This window comes from Typha angustifolia, chromosome 2 (genome assembly GCF_048772165.1).
Source record: "Typha angustifolia cultivar Huaian chromosome 2, ASM4877216v1, whole genome shotgun sequence".
Taxonomy (NCBI): Eukaryota; Viridiplantae; Streptophyta; class Magnoliopsida; order Poales; family Typhaceae; genus Typha; species Typha angustifolia.
This window is the reverse complement of record NC_133240.1, coordinates 8,966,673-8,985,401: the sequence shown is the minus strand read 5'-3', so window position 1 is coordinate 8,985,401 and position 18,729 is coordinate 8,966,673. Positions and strand designations below refer to the sequence as shown.

At 40.0% G+C, this 18,729-nt stretch overlaps 4 protein-coding genes across 4 annotated transcripts; 1 reads left to right on the top strand and 3 right to left on the bottom strand.

Annotated features, from left to right (window-relative positions):
• Positions 1–1,650: 1,650 nt before the first annotated feature.
• Positions 1,651–5,331, top strand: LOC140777338 (uncharacterized). Its single transcript, XM_073121386.1, has 5 exons — positions 1,651–2,878; positions 3,572–3,630; positions 3,818–3,946; positions 4,556–4,691; positions 4,793–5,331. The coding sequence occupies exons 1-5, from the start codon at positions 2,174–2,176 to the stop codon at positions 5,111–5,113; spliced, it is 1,350 nt and encodes a 449-aa protein (XP_072977487.1). The 5' UTR covers positions 1,651–2,173; the 3' UTR covers positions 5,114–5,331.
• Positions 5,332–5,667: 336 nt separating this feature from the next.
• LOC140770902 (beta-amylase 2, chloroplastic) lies at positions 5,668–12,170 on the bottom strand. The gene is made up of 10 exons (XM_073112230.1): positions 10,865–12,170; positions 10,110–10,334; positions 9,965–10,021; positions 9,672–9,875; positions 9,267–9,461; positions 8,450–8,614; positions 7,979–8,239; positions 7,127–7,345; positions 6,827–7,046; positions 5,668–6,034 (listed from the first exon to the last, which is right to left on the bottom strand). Exons 1-10 carry the CDS (start codon positions 11,303–11,305, stop codon positions 6,006–6,008), a joined length of 2,016 nt encoding a protein of 671 aa, XP_072968331.1. The 5' UTR covers positions 11,306–12,170; the 3' UTR covers positions 5,668–6,005.
• A 183-nt stretch (positions 12,171–12,353) lies between these two features.
• Positions 12,354–13,682, bottom strand: LOC140770910 (gibberellin 20-oxidase-like protein). Its single transcript, XM_073112242.1, has 2 exons — positions 13,288–13,682; positions 12,354–12,976 (listed from the first exon to the last, which is right to left on the bottom strand). The coding sequence occupies exons 1-2, from the start codon at positions 13,644–13,646 to the stop codon at positions 12,370–12,372; spliced, it is 966 nt and encodes a 321-aa protein (XP_072968343.1). The 5' UTR covers positions 13,647–13,682; the 3' UTR covers positions 12,354–12,369.
• Positions 13,683–14,142: 460 nt separating this feature from the next.
• LOC140774697 (uncharacterized) lies at positions 14,143–17,664 on the bottom strand. The gene is made up of 6 exons (XM_073117787.1): positions 17,034–17,664; positions 16,165–16,415; positions 15,684–16,059; positions 15,338–15,469; positions 15,047–15,222; positions 14,143–14,521 (listed from the first exon to the last, which is right to left on the bottom strand). Exons 1-6 carry the CDS (start codon positions 17,589–17,591, stop codon positions 14,398–14,400), a joined length of 1,617 nt encoding a protein of 538 aa, XP_072973888.1. The 5' UTR covers positions 17,592–17,664; the 3' UTR covers positions 14,143–14,397.
• Positions 17,665–18,729: the final 1,065 nt, after the last annotated feature.

Below are 18,729 nucleotides of genomic sequence, written 5' to 3'. Positions count from 1 at the left end.
TAAATTATCGTATAGTATTTATTTTATTAATGTATCAATATAATTACGAAACTTATAAAAAAAATTAATAAAGTATGCTCAAAAACAAGATTAGAGAGATTTATTTTATATATACATATATATACTGGCTTTATAATTCGTATATTAGGATGGATAGTAAAATTTCATGGACAAAACTCAGATACTAAATTAGATCAAATCGAATTTACGGACTCTTCGAGCTTTTCAAAAGAAAAATGGTAATTACTAAAATATAAGGGACTTATTTGAAAATATCTAAAGCTAATTAAGTAATCATACTACTAAGCACTGATGTAGGATTGATTAATTACTATTAATTATTTGTATTTATATGATTTTATTATTTGTTGTACACGTGATGAAGAGCGGAGAGTGATGCCATCAAAATTCATATTTTAATTTTAATCATATAAAACATAAGTTTATAATCATTGAGAGTATTAATTTACAACATATTAGACTAGTACTTAATGTCCAACTTTAAATAATTCACTGAGTAGAGCAAATTATGGGGAAACTAATCGTGTGGTTGGCTGGGCGGCCAAATGGGTAAGACTGCATCTTAAGTCGTCTTGTTAGGTTCAGACGAATCTATTCTCATGATCTTTGTAACTGCCTAAACTTTGATGTCTTAACCTCACCTAGTAGTTAGACTAGTTAAATCCAGCTCATATTTTTTTTAAAAAAGTTACGGGGAAAATAAGGAGCTGATTTAAACTCTATTATATAAAAAAAAGGAGTTTTGTCGGTGTACCCCTCTCAAATTTGTTTATTTACGTATATATCTTTTAAAATATTTGGTTTTTATTTTAATATAGATACTAACAATAATTAACTAATAATTAAGTTTTAGATTATTTTATATTAAAAGGATAAAATATTATTACTCTCTTCTCAACATATTGGGATTTGGGCACACCGATTGATGTATTTAAATGTATTTGTTCTGCAGTACAGCATTGCATGCTTAATGTTGACTTTTTTGCAAAACAGGTTCACATTTTAAATTTATTAGGAAAATAGGTGTTCTCAGAACTTCTTAAACCAATTTTCGCTAAAGAGAATCATTTTAAGTTCAGTTAATTTTTAACACATAGTTATAATCTAAACTTAGGTGTTTCTCTAATAAAGTTGAAAAATAGACTTAGTTGAAAAGAGTGTTGTAATATTTAGATTAAAATTTTGGAGATAAAATTAAAAAAAAATTCTGTAAAATAGTTATGTTTTTCAATCTTACTAAATAAATAGGAGAATTTTTTAAAGTATTTAAAGTAATAGATGAAATTACTTTTGGTAAAAATATTTACCTTGTAAGATCAACAACTACATAATACATTTATTATGTGTGTAAGACCACCGACTTTGAGAGTGAATAAAACTCAAGTATTCACGTAATAAGTTTGAAAAACGACCCTAGTTTGGAAAATTGCTGCAAAATAAGTGAGAATATAACGAGAGCATCAACGCCAATGGTGGGCCTGGTACTATGATTAATATAACTGGGGGCCCACCAAGGGCTTCAAGCCCCGCCGGCCCATAGAGTCGGACAGAGGAGAATATTCTCTTCAAGCTATAGAATAAATTCTTAAACAAACCAACTGGTTGTGGAATCCAAAGCTGCTCAAAAAACTAATCATAGAGAGAGAGCTCTCCTTGTTTGTCTCTCTCTCTCTCTCTCTCTCTCTCTCTCTCTCCGGATTAAAACATTTCGGCTTCTCATAACTTCTCCTACCGACTCCTTTAATAGTACGTATGCATGATCCACATGTAGGAATATAATCTTTTTTTTTACCTATTTGAAATTGTTGAGAGTGATCTTGGTACTAGCATTCATGTCCTAGAGTGTTATCATCCCAGTCAATGGCTTTTTTTCCTTCAAGGGATATGCTCCCGTGATGCCAATCTCCACTGCTAAGAGATCCGTTCCTTTTGATTCACTAGTCCTTTGTTACAGATTTCTTCATTAAAAATCTCATCTTTGTTTGATTTCTTCCAGCTCTCAGGATTCAATCCAGTACCCATTTCTTTGTTCCTTCTTGCCCAATTCGATTCATCGAACATAGTATTGGATTGATACAAATCTCTCTATCTTCGTCAAAATCCAATCTTTTTAGACACCCAAACACCTGAGTTCATCTCCCTCGATGCTCACATGTCGATCGTTTGTGGCCTCCCCCTCCTCGAGTGCGTCTACTGCCTCGCCTGCGCTCGCTGGGCATGGAAGCGCTGCCTCCACAGCGCCGGCCACGACAGCGAGACCTGGGGTCTCGCCTCGCCGGAAGAGTTCGAGCCCGTGCCTCGCATGTGCCGCTATATCCTCGGCAACTACGAGGATGACCTCGAGAACCCGCAATGGTTTCCTCCGGAAGGCTACGGCATGGATCCCCAGTGCGTCGTTTGCCGCAAGAAGTACGAGGACACGCGTGGCCGCGTCAGCCCCTACTTGATCTACCTTGATCACGAGCATTCCGACATAGTTCTCGCAATCCGAGGGCTTAATCTTGCGAAGGAGAGCGACTACGCCGTGCTGTTGGATAACAGTCTTGGGAAGAGGAAGTTCGACGGTGGGTATGTACATAATGGTCTCTTGAGGGCAGCTGCTTGGTTGTTGGATCAAGAGTGTGAGGTCTTGAAGGAATTGCTGGAGAAGTATCCCAATTATATGTTGACGATCGCTGGGCACTCCCTCGGGTCCGGCGTGGCGGCGATGCTTACTATGCTGGTGGTGCAGAATAGGGATAAGATGGGGAATATAGCGAGGAAGAGGGTTAGGTGCTTTGCGATAGCGCCGGCGAGGTGTATGTCGCTTAATTTGGCAGTTAGATATGCCGATGTGATCAATTCGATAGTTCTTCAAGTAAGTAAGTAAACTAATTTGGTATCCTTTTCATGTTCGAATTGATGTCATAGGATGGTTGCTTCTGAGCATGAGTATATTCTTGGATAAACAACCAAATTCCAAACTGCAAATTTTATCTAAGCAAGATGAATAGGTGAATTTAGTTCAGGAAGACAGAGCACAATAATATTTTTGAAGCATTTGGTAGCTGGTGGAAGTTGCTGCACTAATTTCTCTTTATTTTAATTCTTTTGTCCTATATATAAGGACAGTTTTCCATGGCAATAGATTTTAATTGTAAGAACTGAAGAAAAGTTCAAGCAGCTCCAAACATGAATTGAAGCCAGTTACTTACATCTCCCTGATTTGTACTAACATTTTTCCATGTCAGAGATCATAGGACAATTATCTTTCGGCCCTTCTTTGGCAATTTGAATTTAGTCAATTAGCTTTATACACCAAATGAAATGTTAATCTGCACCATTACTTCTTCTTACAGCAGGTACATAATTAAACATTTCCTTAGCTGCTGAACGTAAGTGACAATATCCATGGCCTTTCATTGTTGGTTCTTTACTTAATAATCACAAAATTGCTAATGGCATATTTGATAAATTGACTGTCTCAGATTGAAACATGAGATTCTTTTTATACCAGTTGTGGTTATCCAGTGCATGCACTATGGTCTGACGTCAATCATTTTGATATCAGGATGATTTCTTGCCTCGGACGGCTACTCCTCTTGAAGATATATTCAAGTCAATCCTGTGGTAAGTAGTGGAAGACTTTTCTTTGCAGCTACTTTCGAATTCAATCTTTATGCAAATATCATTTAGTAGTTGAGTATGATCAGCAGACCTTTGAATCTTCGATCATCAGAAGTTGATGCTATAGTTGTCTTGTGATTTTGTCTTCCATTTTTCATGTTTATGATTGATGATCCTTCTGTTTCGACAGTTTGCCATGCCTGCTATGTCTAAGATGCTTGAGAGATACATGCATACCAGAAGATGTCATGTTAAGAGATCCAAGGAGGCTTTATGCACCAGGTCGGCTATATCATATTGTGGAGAGAAAGCCATTGAGGTATGATTGCTCTTGTACTTGCCATAAGCTTCAACTCCAGTCACCCCCACACCATTCACAACACTGGCACATGAATGAGGAAGCATATTTGCATGTCATACAATAATCTGATCATGTTGTTTCCAACAGTGACCATGAGTAAAACAAGAACTGTACTATTAATTTGGTGTTTGGTTTATCGAATACTTTGTTTTCTAATTCATTCCAAAGCAATGTGCAAGTCTTCACAGTGGCATCTCTTGCATACTTGTTGGTTTTGTAATGTCCACCTGATTGTGTACTACTGTGCCACTGAGTAAATTCACATGTGAATTTTATCTTCTTTTTCGCAAAGGATGAGGACTCCAATTTCTTTAGATTCTTTTATCAGTGATCCACTGGGAGACAGTCAGTTTCTATAGACCATCAAAAACAAAAATGTCCCTTTGCTCTACGCATTTACGTTCGAAAGCAAAATTTCATAGTAGAAGAATACTGGTCTTGGTGCCTTTTGTGGTTTATAACTTTATATATACTACAACGAAGTAGAATCAAAATTTTCAAAGCTTATATAGATGCTCTTCAATCCCCTTGACTAGAGAGCTTTTTTTTGCTCCCTACTGCCTACAGATGTGGAAGATATCCACCAGTTGTTAGAACAGCAGTGCCAGTTGATGGAAGGTTTGAACACATTGTTCTTTCCTGCAATGCCACTTCTGACCATGCCATAATTTGGATAGAGAGAGAAGCCCAGAGGGCTTTAGATGTAAGTCTTACCTCATTCTTTCGTACATTGCTTCAGATTAGATATCTTCAACATACTACAACATGAAAGAAATCTATAACGCCTTCTATTTGCATGAGCAGTTGATGCTAGAGAAGGAAGAGATAATGGAAATACCTGCCAAGCAAAGGATGGAGCGAAAAGAGACACTTCAAAGAGAGCACAATGAAGAGCACAGGGCAGCACTTCGGAGAGCTGTTACATTGTCTGTCCCGGATGCACAGCCTCCGTCGGCATATGGTACATTTGACGAGAAGTCTGCTGAGGGAGGAGAGGGTTCTCCATCCTTATCAGCAAGCAGCCGGCAGAGAATGAGATGGGACGAGTTGATAGAGCGGGTGTTTGAGAAGGATGAATCTGGGCATATGGTGCTTCGGAAGTCAATCTCTCCTGGTAGCTCATAATCAGTGCTTTTGCTGTTTTCATTGGTTTGGTGATATTGATGTTTGTTCAAGAGCTTTGTTAAATAAAAAGAAGGCCGCATGGTCTTTAATTTATTTTTGGTGTTGTTTTTAAGAACATAAACGTTTATGTCTGCATAAACGCTCGATGTCTTCATGAAGGTTTTTGTCTGCATATAAAACTTTCCCTGTACTCAGCTGTACACGGTTAATTTCTCTGTTTTCTCTGCTGATGAGAGGCATCGCATCTACCATAAAATAACAATACAAGAATGCCTTTTAACTTAACTCAACCAAAAGAAATAGAATACAAAGAGCTTCAATTACTTTTGATTTTTGAGTCTTTTAAGAGCATACCATGAGTAGAAACAGCTTGAGAGACATCTACATGTATCTGCAGTTGCAATATGAGAAATTTATCTCAAGTATACCAGTTGAAGATGGTAATGAAGACAAATGTTTCTTTTGTATACATTTCTAAGGAAAGCTTAATTAGTTTGGAACTTCTATGCAAGTATGGGGCAGAACATCTTCCACGAAGCTCAAAGAAAAATACACAAGCATATATCTTAAAAAAGATGATTTCTTTCATATCTGGCTTCGAAAAGATACATGCCAAGTTGAAACACCTTTACAATTGTAGCATTTAATTCAACCACTGCTACAACAAGATGACAGGATTACCAGAGAATAAGCAGAGCAGCAGAGGAAGACTAAAGTATGAGGTTTCTACTCTGTTATCGAATTTCTTTACACACGGGAAAGTCATCCCCTCAAGTTAATACTGCAGAAAATTGTCCAAGAGTTATGTAGAAGCAAATGTGATCCTTGTGGAGGAAGGTAACTTTCGTTAGGATATATTAGTCATGTCTGTCTCTCCCTCATACTTTTAAATCTACAGCTGGAAATCAAGGACTGCTTCGCCTGTAACAGAGAGCACCCAAACCATTTAACAGTTGTAAAGAAACCTGATGAAAGACAAAGTACAGCTTTTAATGACCCAACGATGAATGGAGAATTAAACAATGGAAACAGTTTTCGCCATCCCAAATTTACTTGGAAGTGTATACCATCTGTTACTGAAAAAGTATATTAACACAGTAGGTGGGCCACACCTGAACTTCCTCAGTGATCTCAATTTAGAGAAAGTTCAGGTTGTCAAAATATAATCCTTTTGAGATCAGCCATGGAAACAACAAGAAGAAACTTGTGTCCAAAACTTGTCCAAAACTCAGTAATGTCCTCCACCAGTTGAAGGGTTACTTGGCTTTTAACTAAAATTCCACGTATAAACAGATACATTCCTTTCAAATTATTTTAATGTTCAAATTGCATGTAGTGTTATTGTACGAGCCATTTTTCTTCCCGGTTTAGATAAATCATGTTGTATTCTGTTCTGATTAACTCCCATTATAACTTCGACTTTCAATCCACCAAATCCTGAGTCTAACTCTCTATTTACTCATCTATCCTTTGGTCAAGCAAATAAATATCAATTCGATGTCCCAAGGGAAGCTTCTTCACAGATAAAAGGCCAAGTCAAAATCAGGAATATTTATCTGCAAATACCAGAAGCACACATAATGCATTTGACAAAGGCCGCTGATTTCTAACCCTCACGAGCAATAGCATGCATGGACACTTCTATCAATATGTATCCTACAGAAGAATTGCACAATGATTAAAAGACAAGTGAAGAAAGGTGCAGATGTTTACCATGCATTCGCTTGACAAAGCGCTCAAATTCCAAAAAATTCTCTCTCTCCATAAGAACTGGGCTAAGCCTGAGGTAGGTAAATGCTAATAGGTGTCGTCCATCTGGATCATTATATGGCTTGGCAGTGTCCAAAATCTTGTTGTATCCATCTCTATCATAGCAGGGAAGGGCATTCTCACTAGCAACTGGTATACAAACATCCCATGCAGCATTTAACACCTGACGATGATAATCATCCTTTTAAAAATTGCAGAAACTTATATAATTAAATACCCAGAACTAGCTTTGCAACTTGGTACCTGCCAGACCAAACCCTCTGGATCGGCCATGGCCTCAGGGAATTCATCATGCTGATCCAATGTTCGTAACTCAACACAGGTGAAATTCAAAGTTGCACCATACTTCTTTAGCACTGCCGCAATTGGAGCATAACCGTCGCGGTTAGATGAGTTGTTAAACCCCGCAGTTAATTCAGCAGCATGACTAGCTGTTTTATACCACCAATGAACCCCTGATATCTATTCAATCAAGAGAAGAAAAAAATCAATTAATTAATGAGTAATGAAATCTACTTCTCCAATTGCAAAAACAATCACATATATAAATGGAATCAAGGAGATGTATTTCTTTCATCAGCTTCAATACAATGATATAAAGAAAACAAGCAGCTAAGTAACAAATAACAAAGCTTTGCTCTGCCAGTCTTAAATCAACCATAGGTGCAAATAGAAGGAAGATTTTGTAAAAACTTCAACAAAAATATATGATTAAAAAAATACTGTTGGCCTCTAAACTGGATCAAGGAAATAATAATATTTAGCAAAAGAATAGTGAAACAAATGATTAAAAAATCTGTTGTCATACAGAATTGGTCTAGTTACACAGTATCAGAGAGATATCAGGTTCTACTCTTGCCGGAAAATGGTGCCAGTAACAAAAAGGAAAAGAAGAAAAGCAAAGCCGTGCTTACTGCTTACTACATTTAACCTGTAAGACCAGATATATCAACCAACAAATTGAATGACAAAAAGAATCCATATAAATGAATTTATTAGGTGAGTGCCTGCACGGCCACACTTATATTCTCATTCACCATGAAACATAAGTATCAAGAAAAGCTGTAGATCCATACACGAACTGCATAAACTGACCTTTACAGCAAGGGGCGAATCTTTAAAAGCCAATTTAGCAAACAATAGCACATGAGCAGCATGATCCACCAAAACCTGAGAGTACCAACCAAGAAAGAATCTACCATAATAGCTATCATAATCTCCTCCATCACAAAAGAAATCAGTATCATGAGGCTGAGAATTATAAGAGCCTGCATTTTCTGGTCCTCTAGCCCAGAAGGAGTGGCCCCTTTCTTCTGCTGTCTTTTTCAAACTTTTGAGCAGATACTGATCAAAGCACTGAAATAGAGAGAGATTCTGATCAATATAATCTTACTGCTTTAGGACAATATAGTAACTCTTCAAGTGATCTACAAACTATAACGATGGGAAAGAGTAAAAGCGCCTTCATAAGGACATCATATAGAATACACCAGAAGGTAAATTTCCGAAATCATCGGAGATATGTGTGTATTGTGATACTGATTTCTTTCTGGAATCGGAACTCACCTGAAATTCCCCAATGCCAGGATATCTCCACCCATGCTTTACTGGATAAGATGGGTACCGTAACTCTCCACAAGGGCCTAATCCAACTTCAATTTCTGAGATGATGCCATCCTCAAAGAACTCATTAAACTCCACTCGAAAGCTTCTCATGTACTCAAAGTAGACCTACAGTACATTTGTGGGAAATGCAAGAAACTGAGTGACATTTCAAAATAGGAAAATCTCAACAACATTCGGCATGCTGTAAGAAAAGAAAATACATGACATATGGAATAATCAAAATGTTAAAACAGCTAAGCTCAAGATCCAAATATTTGCCAAAGCCAGAAAACCAAACTTTTGTTTCAATGCACTTCAGCTATCCCTTGAAATGATAAAGGTCAAATCAATAAATATTGCACTTGAATCTATATTTGGAATGGTCCTATATGGAAATCCAATTAATAGTTATAATCCTTCATATTTTCCCAACAAATTCATTGGGCATCTTGCACTTCAAATTTTCTCAATACTCTTCTCCCCTTTCTCAGAGACCAAAATTTACAGGTCAGTTTTCTTAATTGCACATAGGAAAAGAAAAAAGAAAATTTTGTATTGTGCTAGGAAATTAAATATGTAACATAGACGTCAAATAATAATGTGGGTGATCTATGCACATGCAAAAGGTATTTCCCTACCAATTTAATTTTGGAGCAAACTTTACAACAAGAACACCATAAAGATTCTGTGTGAAGATTGGTAGAACACTAAGTAAAATATTAACTATCAGTAAAAGAAATATTAGAGAGCATATAAGAAAGTTATGAACGACCAGTACCTCAAGTGCTGTTCGGCCTAGTAAAACTCTTTCATTGTCGATTCCCCAAGAAAGACACTCATAATTACGTCTCCCTTCCTTATCCGTGAAAAAAATGTCTGGATTGCTCCTTCCAATTTCCAACACCCAATGAGGAAGAGGAATATTTACGTCATCGCCGACGTTACCACCACATTCATGAAACGACATAACTACCTAAACTTTGCAACGGCAAAATATGTCATGATTCCATTTAAGACAAGAGAACAGTTAGACAAGAATATTGACCATTCCATCATCTATCAACCCAACAGGATAAATCTTTTGAATACGACATTCTCGTGGAAAGATTCTTCTAGACCACCTTACATTCTAGTTATCCACTTGTTCATTATCAGATAGCAAGAATGAGACGATAAAACTCACCTGCAACTTAAGCTTCAGTTCTCTCACCATCTGGAAGAGCTGTTTATACCCCTTCCAGTTATACTCCAGCGGTCTATTACCCTCCACTATTCCCCACCAGCAATCCACCATGACTCCGTCAACATTGATCGACTTCAAGATCCGCAACTGCTGCATCAGGCCCTCAGGATCAACCACCTCGCACTTCATATTGATCACTCCAAGCTATCACACCATACCAAAACCACAATCGATGAGCCCAAGCGCCCTCAGATTCTAATCCCAGAAGAATAAAAAAAAAGAGAATATCTCACCGGAAGCATTACGTAGACCGGAATGGAAGTCGTTCCGGCAAAGTCCCGCTCGATCACCTGGAGAAGAAAGAAGAGAATGTCGTTAAAAAGTAAAGAAAGAACTTGAAATCGTAGGGTTTGAGCGGCGAAAAGGGAGGAGGAGGACCTGCTTGTCGGCACCCGAGTCCATGCAGCCGCCCAGGAGAGAAGAGTCCTCGGAAGCCCTGTCGGAAGACGACACGTGGCAGCGTGCTGGCGTATAGATGCCTCTTAAGCGTCCCGACCGGTGGTCGACGGAGCGGAACCCTGCGGCGGTGGCGGGGGAGACGCCACGGAGAGGTGGCGCAGCAGAGTGTGGCGTCGCCGGGGGAGCTGCGGTTGGTCGACCAGTCTGTAGAAGGATTCGAGGCGAGTTTATGATTAGTTTCGACGCCATTGCCAGATCCAAAAAAGGTTCTAAGGATTACTATCTCGGAAGAGAGAGAGAGAGAGAGAGAGAGAGTCCAATAAACGGGGGCGAGGCTTCTCTTTCTCGAAGAAGAAGAAGAAGAAGAAGAAGAAGAAGAAGAAGAAGAAGAAGAAGAAGATGGAAGAGACAAGCCAGTTTCTTGAATGAAAGCCAAGTCGGACTGTAACCGTAACTGACATTGACAAATATTTCCTTGGACTAAATTACCCATCCCTTTGCAAAAATAGAAATACTTTTACTGCTAGTAATACTATCCTACGTCGACGTCATATTTAGCGTAAAATTCTCTTTTTAATTAGTTTATTAACTCTAACAAAGATTGCTTTCAGAGAAGAAAAAATAGAAAAATAGAAAAAAAAAAAAAGGGAAAAGGCCAAAGTATACGCCTCTACTCTCTGTGCTCGCTTTTTCACCACAAAGACCAGAGAGGAATAGAGATGAGAGAGAAGAACCTGAGAAGAAGGGAAGGTGGTTCCATCCGGTAGAACTACCCACCCGGCTTCACGTGCGAGGGCGGCGATAACCTCGTTGATGTCGGCGCGAACGCGAAGGTTATAGTTCCCGTGCCGCCGTAATCCGGCGAGTATCCTCGCCGTTATCGCCCTCCGGTGCCGCTCCCTAAGCTTTGTCCTCTCCTTTTCCTCCTTCGGCCGGCTCCTCCTGGCCGACGGACTACTCGCCATCGACACCGAGTCCATCTGACCTCCGGCGCTATCCGGCGGCCGATGGAAGTACCGGCCGCCGCCGCCGCCTCTGTTGCCCATCGCTGCCGCGGCGGCCGAGATCCCTCGGCCGTCGTCTTCCTCCTCTTCCTTCACTTCCATCTCCGTCTCCTCTAGCTCGTCGTCCTCTTCCTCGCTCGTTCCTCCTAGCTTCCCCATCTCCTGCGCCATCTCAAGAGAAATCCTTACTGCAGCTGCCGCCTGTTTGCCATGTTTAGCAAGATCTTCGTAGATTTAGTGGGGAAGAGGACTTTACATAGCTCGATCTTAGCACGGAGACTACGATTCGAGCTCCCCGCCTGCTAATCTTATCCGGATCTCGGTCGATCGAACGAGAACGCGAGTAGGAACAGACGTTTAAATTAGAAGAATCAAACTTTTTCTCTTTGCTCGACTCGAATTGGAGAAGGGGAAGAACTCTCCTAGCCGCCGAGGCCTCTCCTCCCTCCTGGACGAGAACTGGATTCTCCGGCGAGGTCGCGAGGCACCTCGCCTCCGGCGACCTCCGGCGTCAGGGAGCGAAGGTTGCGGAGACCTTCCAGCCGTCTTAATCCGGCGAGATCGGCGATCGCGGTGGTGGAGGCTCGTCGGAATCCGGCGACGGCGGAGGAGGAAGGGAGGCTCGTGTGAAGCGGGTTTGGGCGTTAGGGTTTCGCTCGTGTGCGGCCGCGTGCTTCCGTTTATGTTTGGCACGGATGCCTTCGCATGGGATGGGCTGGCGATCGGACGGTCTGTCATGCGGCACGTGTGGACCATGGACGGCTGAGATCGTGCGAGCGTGGGTGGATACCAAGGCACGCTTCTGAGAACACCCCCTCGGTTTAGAAAGCGTGACCTTGCGGTGGTTAGTCTTGCACATGCAAGACACGTGACGAACACGAAGGCAGCTTAAGTGTGACCTTCCTTGTACCGGGCACATGCAAAACACGTGATCGTCGGAAAGGAAAATATCATATAAATAATTGTAATAAAAAACTATAGTAAGTAATCATATTCTCAGGAAGTTGGATATATTTTCGACCCATTTTTCATTGTTAATTTATTAGGTGGTATCCATTCAAGAACAATTATTCAGGCCAGAGTGTTTTGAGTGCACGTTAGGAAAGTGTATATTGGAGACTTAATAATGAACGAGTTACCCAATTGCAAGTTATCATCACTCATAGATAGAGATTGCTATGGCATATTGGAACTTGGACAAGTCTTTATTACATAAAAGCCTTATAATGAACATCTTATACGTCTACTTTGATTGCTGCAAAGCCATCGACAGTGTAGCTAACAGCGTCGAACTTTCCTGGCTCAATGCTCTCTCTATATTTCATGTACTCTTGGCAAACAAATGGCCTATAAATCCTCTCATTTCCATCTCCCACAACCTCATCAGGAGCTGAGATCACCTTCTCATCCTCAAAACACCAGAAAAAAGCTTGCGATAAGCGCGTAACCGGCTTCGTTAACATGACTCTATGTGCTGAGGATCTCATCCTTCCATTGCTCCAAGCTTGCATTAAGTCTCCAACATTGACAACCAGTGTGCCTTCACTTGGCATTATGTCAACCCAATCGCCTTCCCCTGTTCTTGCCTGTAACCCCCCAATCTCATCTTGGTGCAGGATGGTTATGCAGCTCATGTCTGTGTGCATCCCTAGCCCTTCAACCTCATGTTCTTCGACGTCATTTGGGGGCGTGTACTTGTTTATCCGAAGATATCCATGACACTTGCTGAATTCAGATTCATAGTGCTTGGTCTCTAGGCCCTTACCCAAACACTTCAAGAGAATAAGCACAATTTCTCTACATAGCTCCATCATCCTGCTTCCATACTCTTGTAGCACATCACTGACACATAAGAGAAACAAGTCATTTAAAACTATTGCTAGCTTATGCTTTTAGAGTAATTAGCCAGTTTACATGTTATGAAAGCAGAAAATTCTGAGTTCAAATCCTGCCACATATATCTGTCATTGAAATATAAAACTTTCTCCTATTTAATTCTAATTCTATATCTTAAATCTATGAAAATATTTTAAGCCCAGAGATGAGGAAGACATATTGCTCTAATAGCTTAAGTTTTTTAAGCAGTTCGTGAGTTAGCAGTGTGAAAGTATGTGCGTCAATATTTGGAGCAGAGGAAAGAATATTGCACGTACCAGAACTCATCATTGGGTTGGCTGAAGAGGGCATCACTTGAGTTCTTAGCTGAGTTAAAGTAGTCTGGACCAGAGACTTTAAGGCTTTCAAAGAAAGGGGAAGCTATAAAGTGAGGAGTGTAAGTATTAATGGAGGACAAGGGCCCTGCTTTGAGTTTTATATCTAATGGAAGATTGAAGACAGAGTTGACAGAAGTTTGGAGTCTCCCAAGGAGGTCTTTGGAGATGCCATGGTTGGATATGTGGAAGTAACCCCACTCTTCGCATGCTTGTGAGATGGAGGAGATGGTGGAAGGGAGCAGGGGTTGTGATATGTCCAAGATTGGGAGCTGCAGAGTATTCTGCTTTAATTCCAACATCTTTTGTGGAAGGAGATAGAGAGTGAGAATGGTTTGTTTGAGCTATTCTTTGGTTTGGCATATATATATATATATATATATATACTCACAAAATTTTATAGAGTAATAATCATAATTCATCATAATGACAAGAATATGAGTTGCTCCAAGTACTGTACTGCAAGATGTGCATGGAAATACTTAGTTTTGAAGACTGGAAGTTTAACTTATGAGTCTCATTCTAAAATATTTACATCAACTTCATGCCCACAGGTTTTCTTTGGCAGTGTCACTTCTCCTGCAAGTAGTAATTTAGAATTCTTATAGCCGATTTTAATAGAACAATTTCTTAAGTAAGTTACCACCAACTATTAAATCTTCTAGCAATATCTCACATCAACTGATGAAAGCATACTTGTATCAAACGGCAACTGGTGAGACAAGTTAATCATTGAGTAACCCATGCCTAGGTTCCTTTGGTATGACAAAAAAAAAAGAGAGAGAGCCAAGAAGCAGCTTGAACTTCAGAACGGCCAAAAACTTCACTTAATAAATGTGCTCCAGCCTCCAGAGTTGGTAGACTATCTATATAGAACAGAGAAACATGAATCTGCCTTTGCAGAAAATGATACAGATGCGACTAACATAACTTAAAAATCACCAATTTAAAACTTGATCAAGCTTTTTACTCTTTTTTATTGCTATATCTAAGCTATATCGTGGAGGGCAAAAGATAGCAACTGCTGATGTGATTTTTTATTGCAAGCAAAGATCATTCCCATTCAACAGTAGCTGGTGGTTTGGATGTAATATCCTGGCAGACACGGTTTACGCCCCGAACATTGTTGCAGATCTTTCGAACCACATCAACAAGGAATTTATGGTCAAAATAGTACCTGCATACAAGTTGAATGTTGAAAACTTAAATAAGAATTGAAGGTAGAAAGAAAATGTCATATGGATATAAGAAGCATAAGGTGAAAGTAATGAACATGAACTAGGAAATATGAAAAAGAAGGGAAAAAAGCATTGTCTTAGACATATCACAGATATCCTTAACACAGGGATTGGAACATGTAGAAATGCAGAAATTTAGTAATAATAAAACACGCTAAAACTTGCATGTAATTACCAAGATATTGCTAAAAGCAATACCTATATAGATTGTTGGTAAATGGTAACAAAGTATAGGGGAACCACTCCTCCAAGCATTCCATTTATCATTTCTTTATATCTTCTCTATTTAAGTAGTCTTTAGAAATTCAAATAATTTTATCACATAACTGTCTTAGGTCATTGACCAACAGAAAATAATGTACTCTTCAGCATGTAAAGCTAAAACACTTAAACAGTAGTAGAAGAAAAGTTCCAAAACAAAGAATAACACAGGAATATTTTGGGGGAAGTAAAGCATCACTCACCAGTCTGCGGTCATCCCATCCTCACTCGTAATTGCTCTAAGAACAACGACATGAGAATGAGTTCTCTGATCACCCTGAACACCAACTGATTGTACGGGTAAAAATACAGCAAAAGCTTGCCAGATTGAATCATAAAGGCCAGCATCTCTTATTGACTGAATAAATATCTCATCCACCTAGGAACACCAATTTACTCAGAAATTGAACTTCAATATTCAAATAGCCAAAATAAACAATCTTCTGCTTCTAGTGTGTTGTTACATGCAGAACTTAGTTAAGTTGAGGCAAAACCTGACGAAGAATCTCCAAAGCATTTCCTTCTGTAACATCACCCAGGACGCGAACAGCAAGGCCAGGTCCAGGGAACGGGTGTCTCTTCAAGAAAGATTCCGGTACATTTAAGATACCTCCCAGTTTTCGTACCTTCCAAGGGGGGAAAGGAAGGTATTACAAAATAATGGAAGTAAATATTTTTCAAAAAGCTAACAGAAATAAATGAATTCTGGTCAAGAACAATAAAAGAGAGAAACCGAATTTTGGTATTAGATTCTTTTGACTAACAAGAATTCTAAATTGCAAGCAAAATCTTTATAGTTATATAAGCTAAATAGTGCTCAGAGAACAGGACAAGCTATACCTCATCTTTAAAAAGAAGCTTAAGCGGTTCAATAAGCTTTAACCTCATGTCTTTTGGAAGACCTCCAACATTGTGATGACTTTTGATTGTGTGCGAATGGGTCCTTCCACTTCCAGGGGGTGGACAGGACTCTATTACATCAGGATACAATGTCCCTTGGACCAAAAATTTGGGTCTTTTTCCTAATTTCTGCTCTAACTCTTGAGCAAAGTCATCAAAAATGGCTATGAACTCTCTACCTATAATCTTTCTTTTAGCCTCTGGGTCCTTTACACCTTTTAGCTTACTCAGAAATTGAGCTGATGCATCAACACAAGTAACAGGTAGATGCAAGTCTCTTTCGAAGGTTGTCATCACTCTCTCTCTCTCCTTATACCTGCAGAACAGATACCCATGTTAGATTTAACCAAATAATTAACGTGAAAATGATGAGCGATGCATTTCTTCAACAAATGTTTTATTAGTTATATAAAGATGCAACCTTAATAAACCATTGTCAACAAAAACACAGTGAAGCCTATCTCCAATTGCCTTGTGAACAAGAGTGGCTGCCACAGTTGAATCCACCCCTCCAGATAATGCACAAATTACATGTTCATCTGATCCTACCATGCATTTAATGGTCCTTATTTCCTCCTCAAGTACATCTTGCATCTTCCAGTCAGCAGTTAACCCACAAACATCAAAAAGAAAATGCCGCAATGTGTCCATTCCTAGTGTTGAATGTGTCACCTACCAAGACAGAGAAAGCCAGTTGAATAGAGAACAGGATGGAAATAATACAAATTGCCAACCAAATTCTACAGGGTAGTAATTCAGAAAACATTTTGGCAACAACAATCAGCTACTAACTAGTAAAAGATACATACCACATGATGTACAAAGGGAAAGCCATGCAGAACAACTATGGGCACAGTAACACTCGAGAATGCCAGGAAGGGTCAAACTTTAACACATCTACCTTTTTCTCTAATAGTGGAAACCTACTGAGGCCACAAGGGCAAACAAAAATTAGTTATCCAGATTTCCCAAGTGGAAAGCCGCTATAAATAATGAATATGTGCAGCACTCCTAATTTGCCCTTCTAGAGACCAATATGCGACAGATTTCCCAAGTGGAGTGCCACTAGAAATAATGAACATGTGCAACAAAATCTTAATTCGCCCTTCTAGAGACCAATATGCAGCAAATATAGAGAAGTTAGTAGTACAATCCAAAAGGATATATTTCTCAATCAGGGTATTATAGATAACAAATTACAGTAAAAAAAATTCTCCAAAAACACAAAGTTTAATTAACCAAACTGCATCATAACGTGAAATCCATACAATTTACGGAAGAACTTTTTACCTCCGGGTGGTATTGAAGTCCATAAAACCTCTTGCTCCGGTTCTCAATCGCTGCCAGCGACCCCTGCAAACTCCTCGCGACCACCTCAAACCCTTCCGGCAGACTCATCACCTCATCCCCATGGCTCATCCACACCGTCTGCTGCCCTCCCGCCGCCTCCTTCCCATAAAGCCCAGACTCCTCCCCCTTCTCCACCGCGATCTCCATCTTTCCGTACTCCTGCTTCTCCCCAACAGTGACTTCGCCGCCAAGCTTCTGGACTAGGAGCTGCATCCCATAGCAGATGCCAAGCACGTGCGTGCCGGTCTCCTCCACGAACTCCAGGAAGCCGTCGGGGAAGGAGGGGGCTCCGTCGGCGTGGACGGAGTGGGGACCTCCGGAGAGGATGACGGCGGCGGGGCGGAGTTCGGTGATGGCGGAGAGGGGGGAGGTACCGGAGATGCAGAGGGAGAGTACGGAGAGCTGCCGGATGCGGCGGGTGATGAGGTGGGTATACTGAGAGCCATAGTCGAGTATGAGGACTAGGTTTCCGGCGACAGGAGGGGCAGCCTTAGTCATTGTCGCCGGAGAGGGTAAGGATTAGGGTTAGGGTTGGTTGAGGGTTTATGGCCGAGAGGAGGATATGGAGGGAAAACAAAACCCTCGCTCAGATATTTATACGCAGTCGTTACTGTCCAAGCATCTCGAGGAAATCGTAGCCGTCCATCTGTCATCGTTTCGTTTTTCAATTTTAGTCCACTCTTTTAGAGTTGAAATTGCCAAATTGTAGTTGAAAACGAATCTGATACTAATCGGACAGTGTTTAACCCATATTTGGATTCATATTTTTTATTCGGATACGGATTCGGATACGAATATTTGACGGATAGCAAAAATTAAAATCATATCCTAAGAAAACAGATACGGATAGTTTTCGAATACGGATCGGATAGTTTTCGGATCTTAAACAAATACGTATCAAATTTTAAACAATCATTATGAACTTACTACGAATATCAATCAAGTGTAAAATCATTCAAATACAATTTGAATAAAACTTATAGTATTTGAGAACTGATTCATCGGCAAAAAGATAGTAATAGTACAAAAAGAAAACAAAAGAAACTATAGATTTTAAAGAAACATAATGTGTATAAACCAATGATTGTGAATTAGTAGTATCTTTACTATGTCATACTAACCCAAAGTTTTCCTGATCGTCCAGAATCAAGATAACATGATACATTTCCTCAAATTTCTCTCCAGATCTGAGAGGAGGCATAGCAAGAGAATTCTTGCATCCCTCCATCAAATTATTACTGCATGTGCTGTTTATTACAGAACCCTGAATGAAAAAACATTAAGTTATTAACTTATTATATCTCAAATTTAAAAAAATCACATAATTTGGCTATTAGATATTCAAATCCATAATTTAAATGGATATGAATGATAGTACCTGACCGGTGGAGTGGAGGGAGGGCCAGTGGAGGAGGGCCAAGCTCGACGAGGGAGGGCGGTGATGGTGATGATGGATTTTAGATGGAGGCGACGGGCGGTGATGGCGATGTGGATCGAGGACCTGTGGAGTGAGGCTGGTGTAGGAGAGCCGAGCTCGACGAGGGAGGGCAGTGATGGTGATGATGGGTTTTAGACGGAGGCGGCAAGTGGTAAGGGCAATGATGGCGACGTGGATCGAGAACCCGTGGAGTGAGGC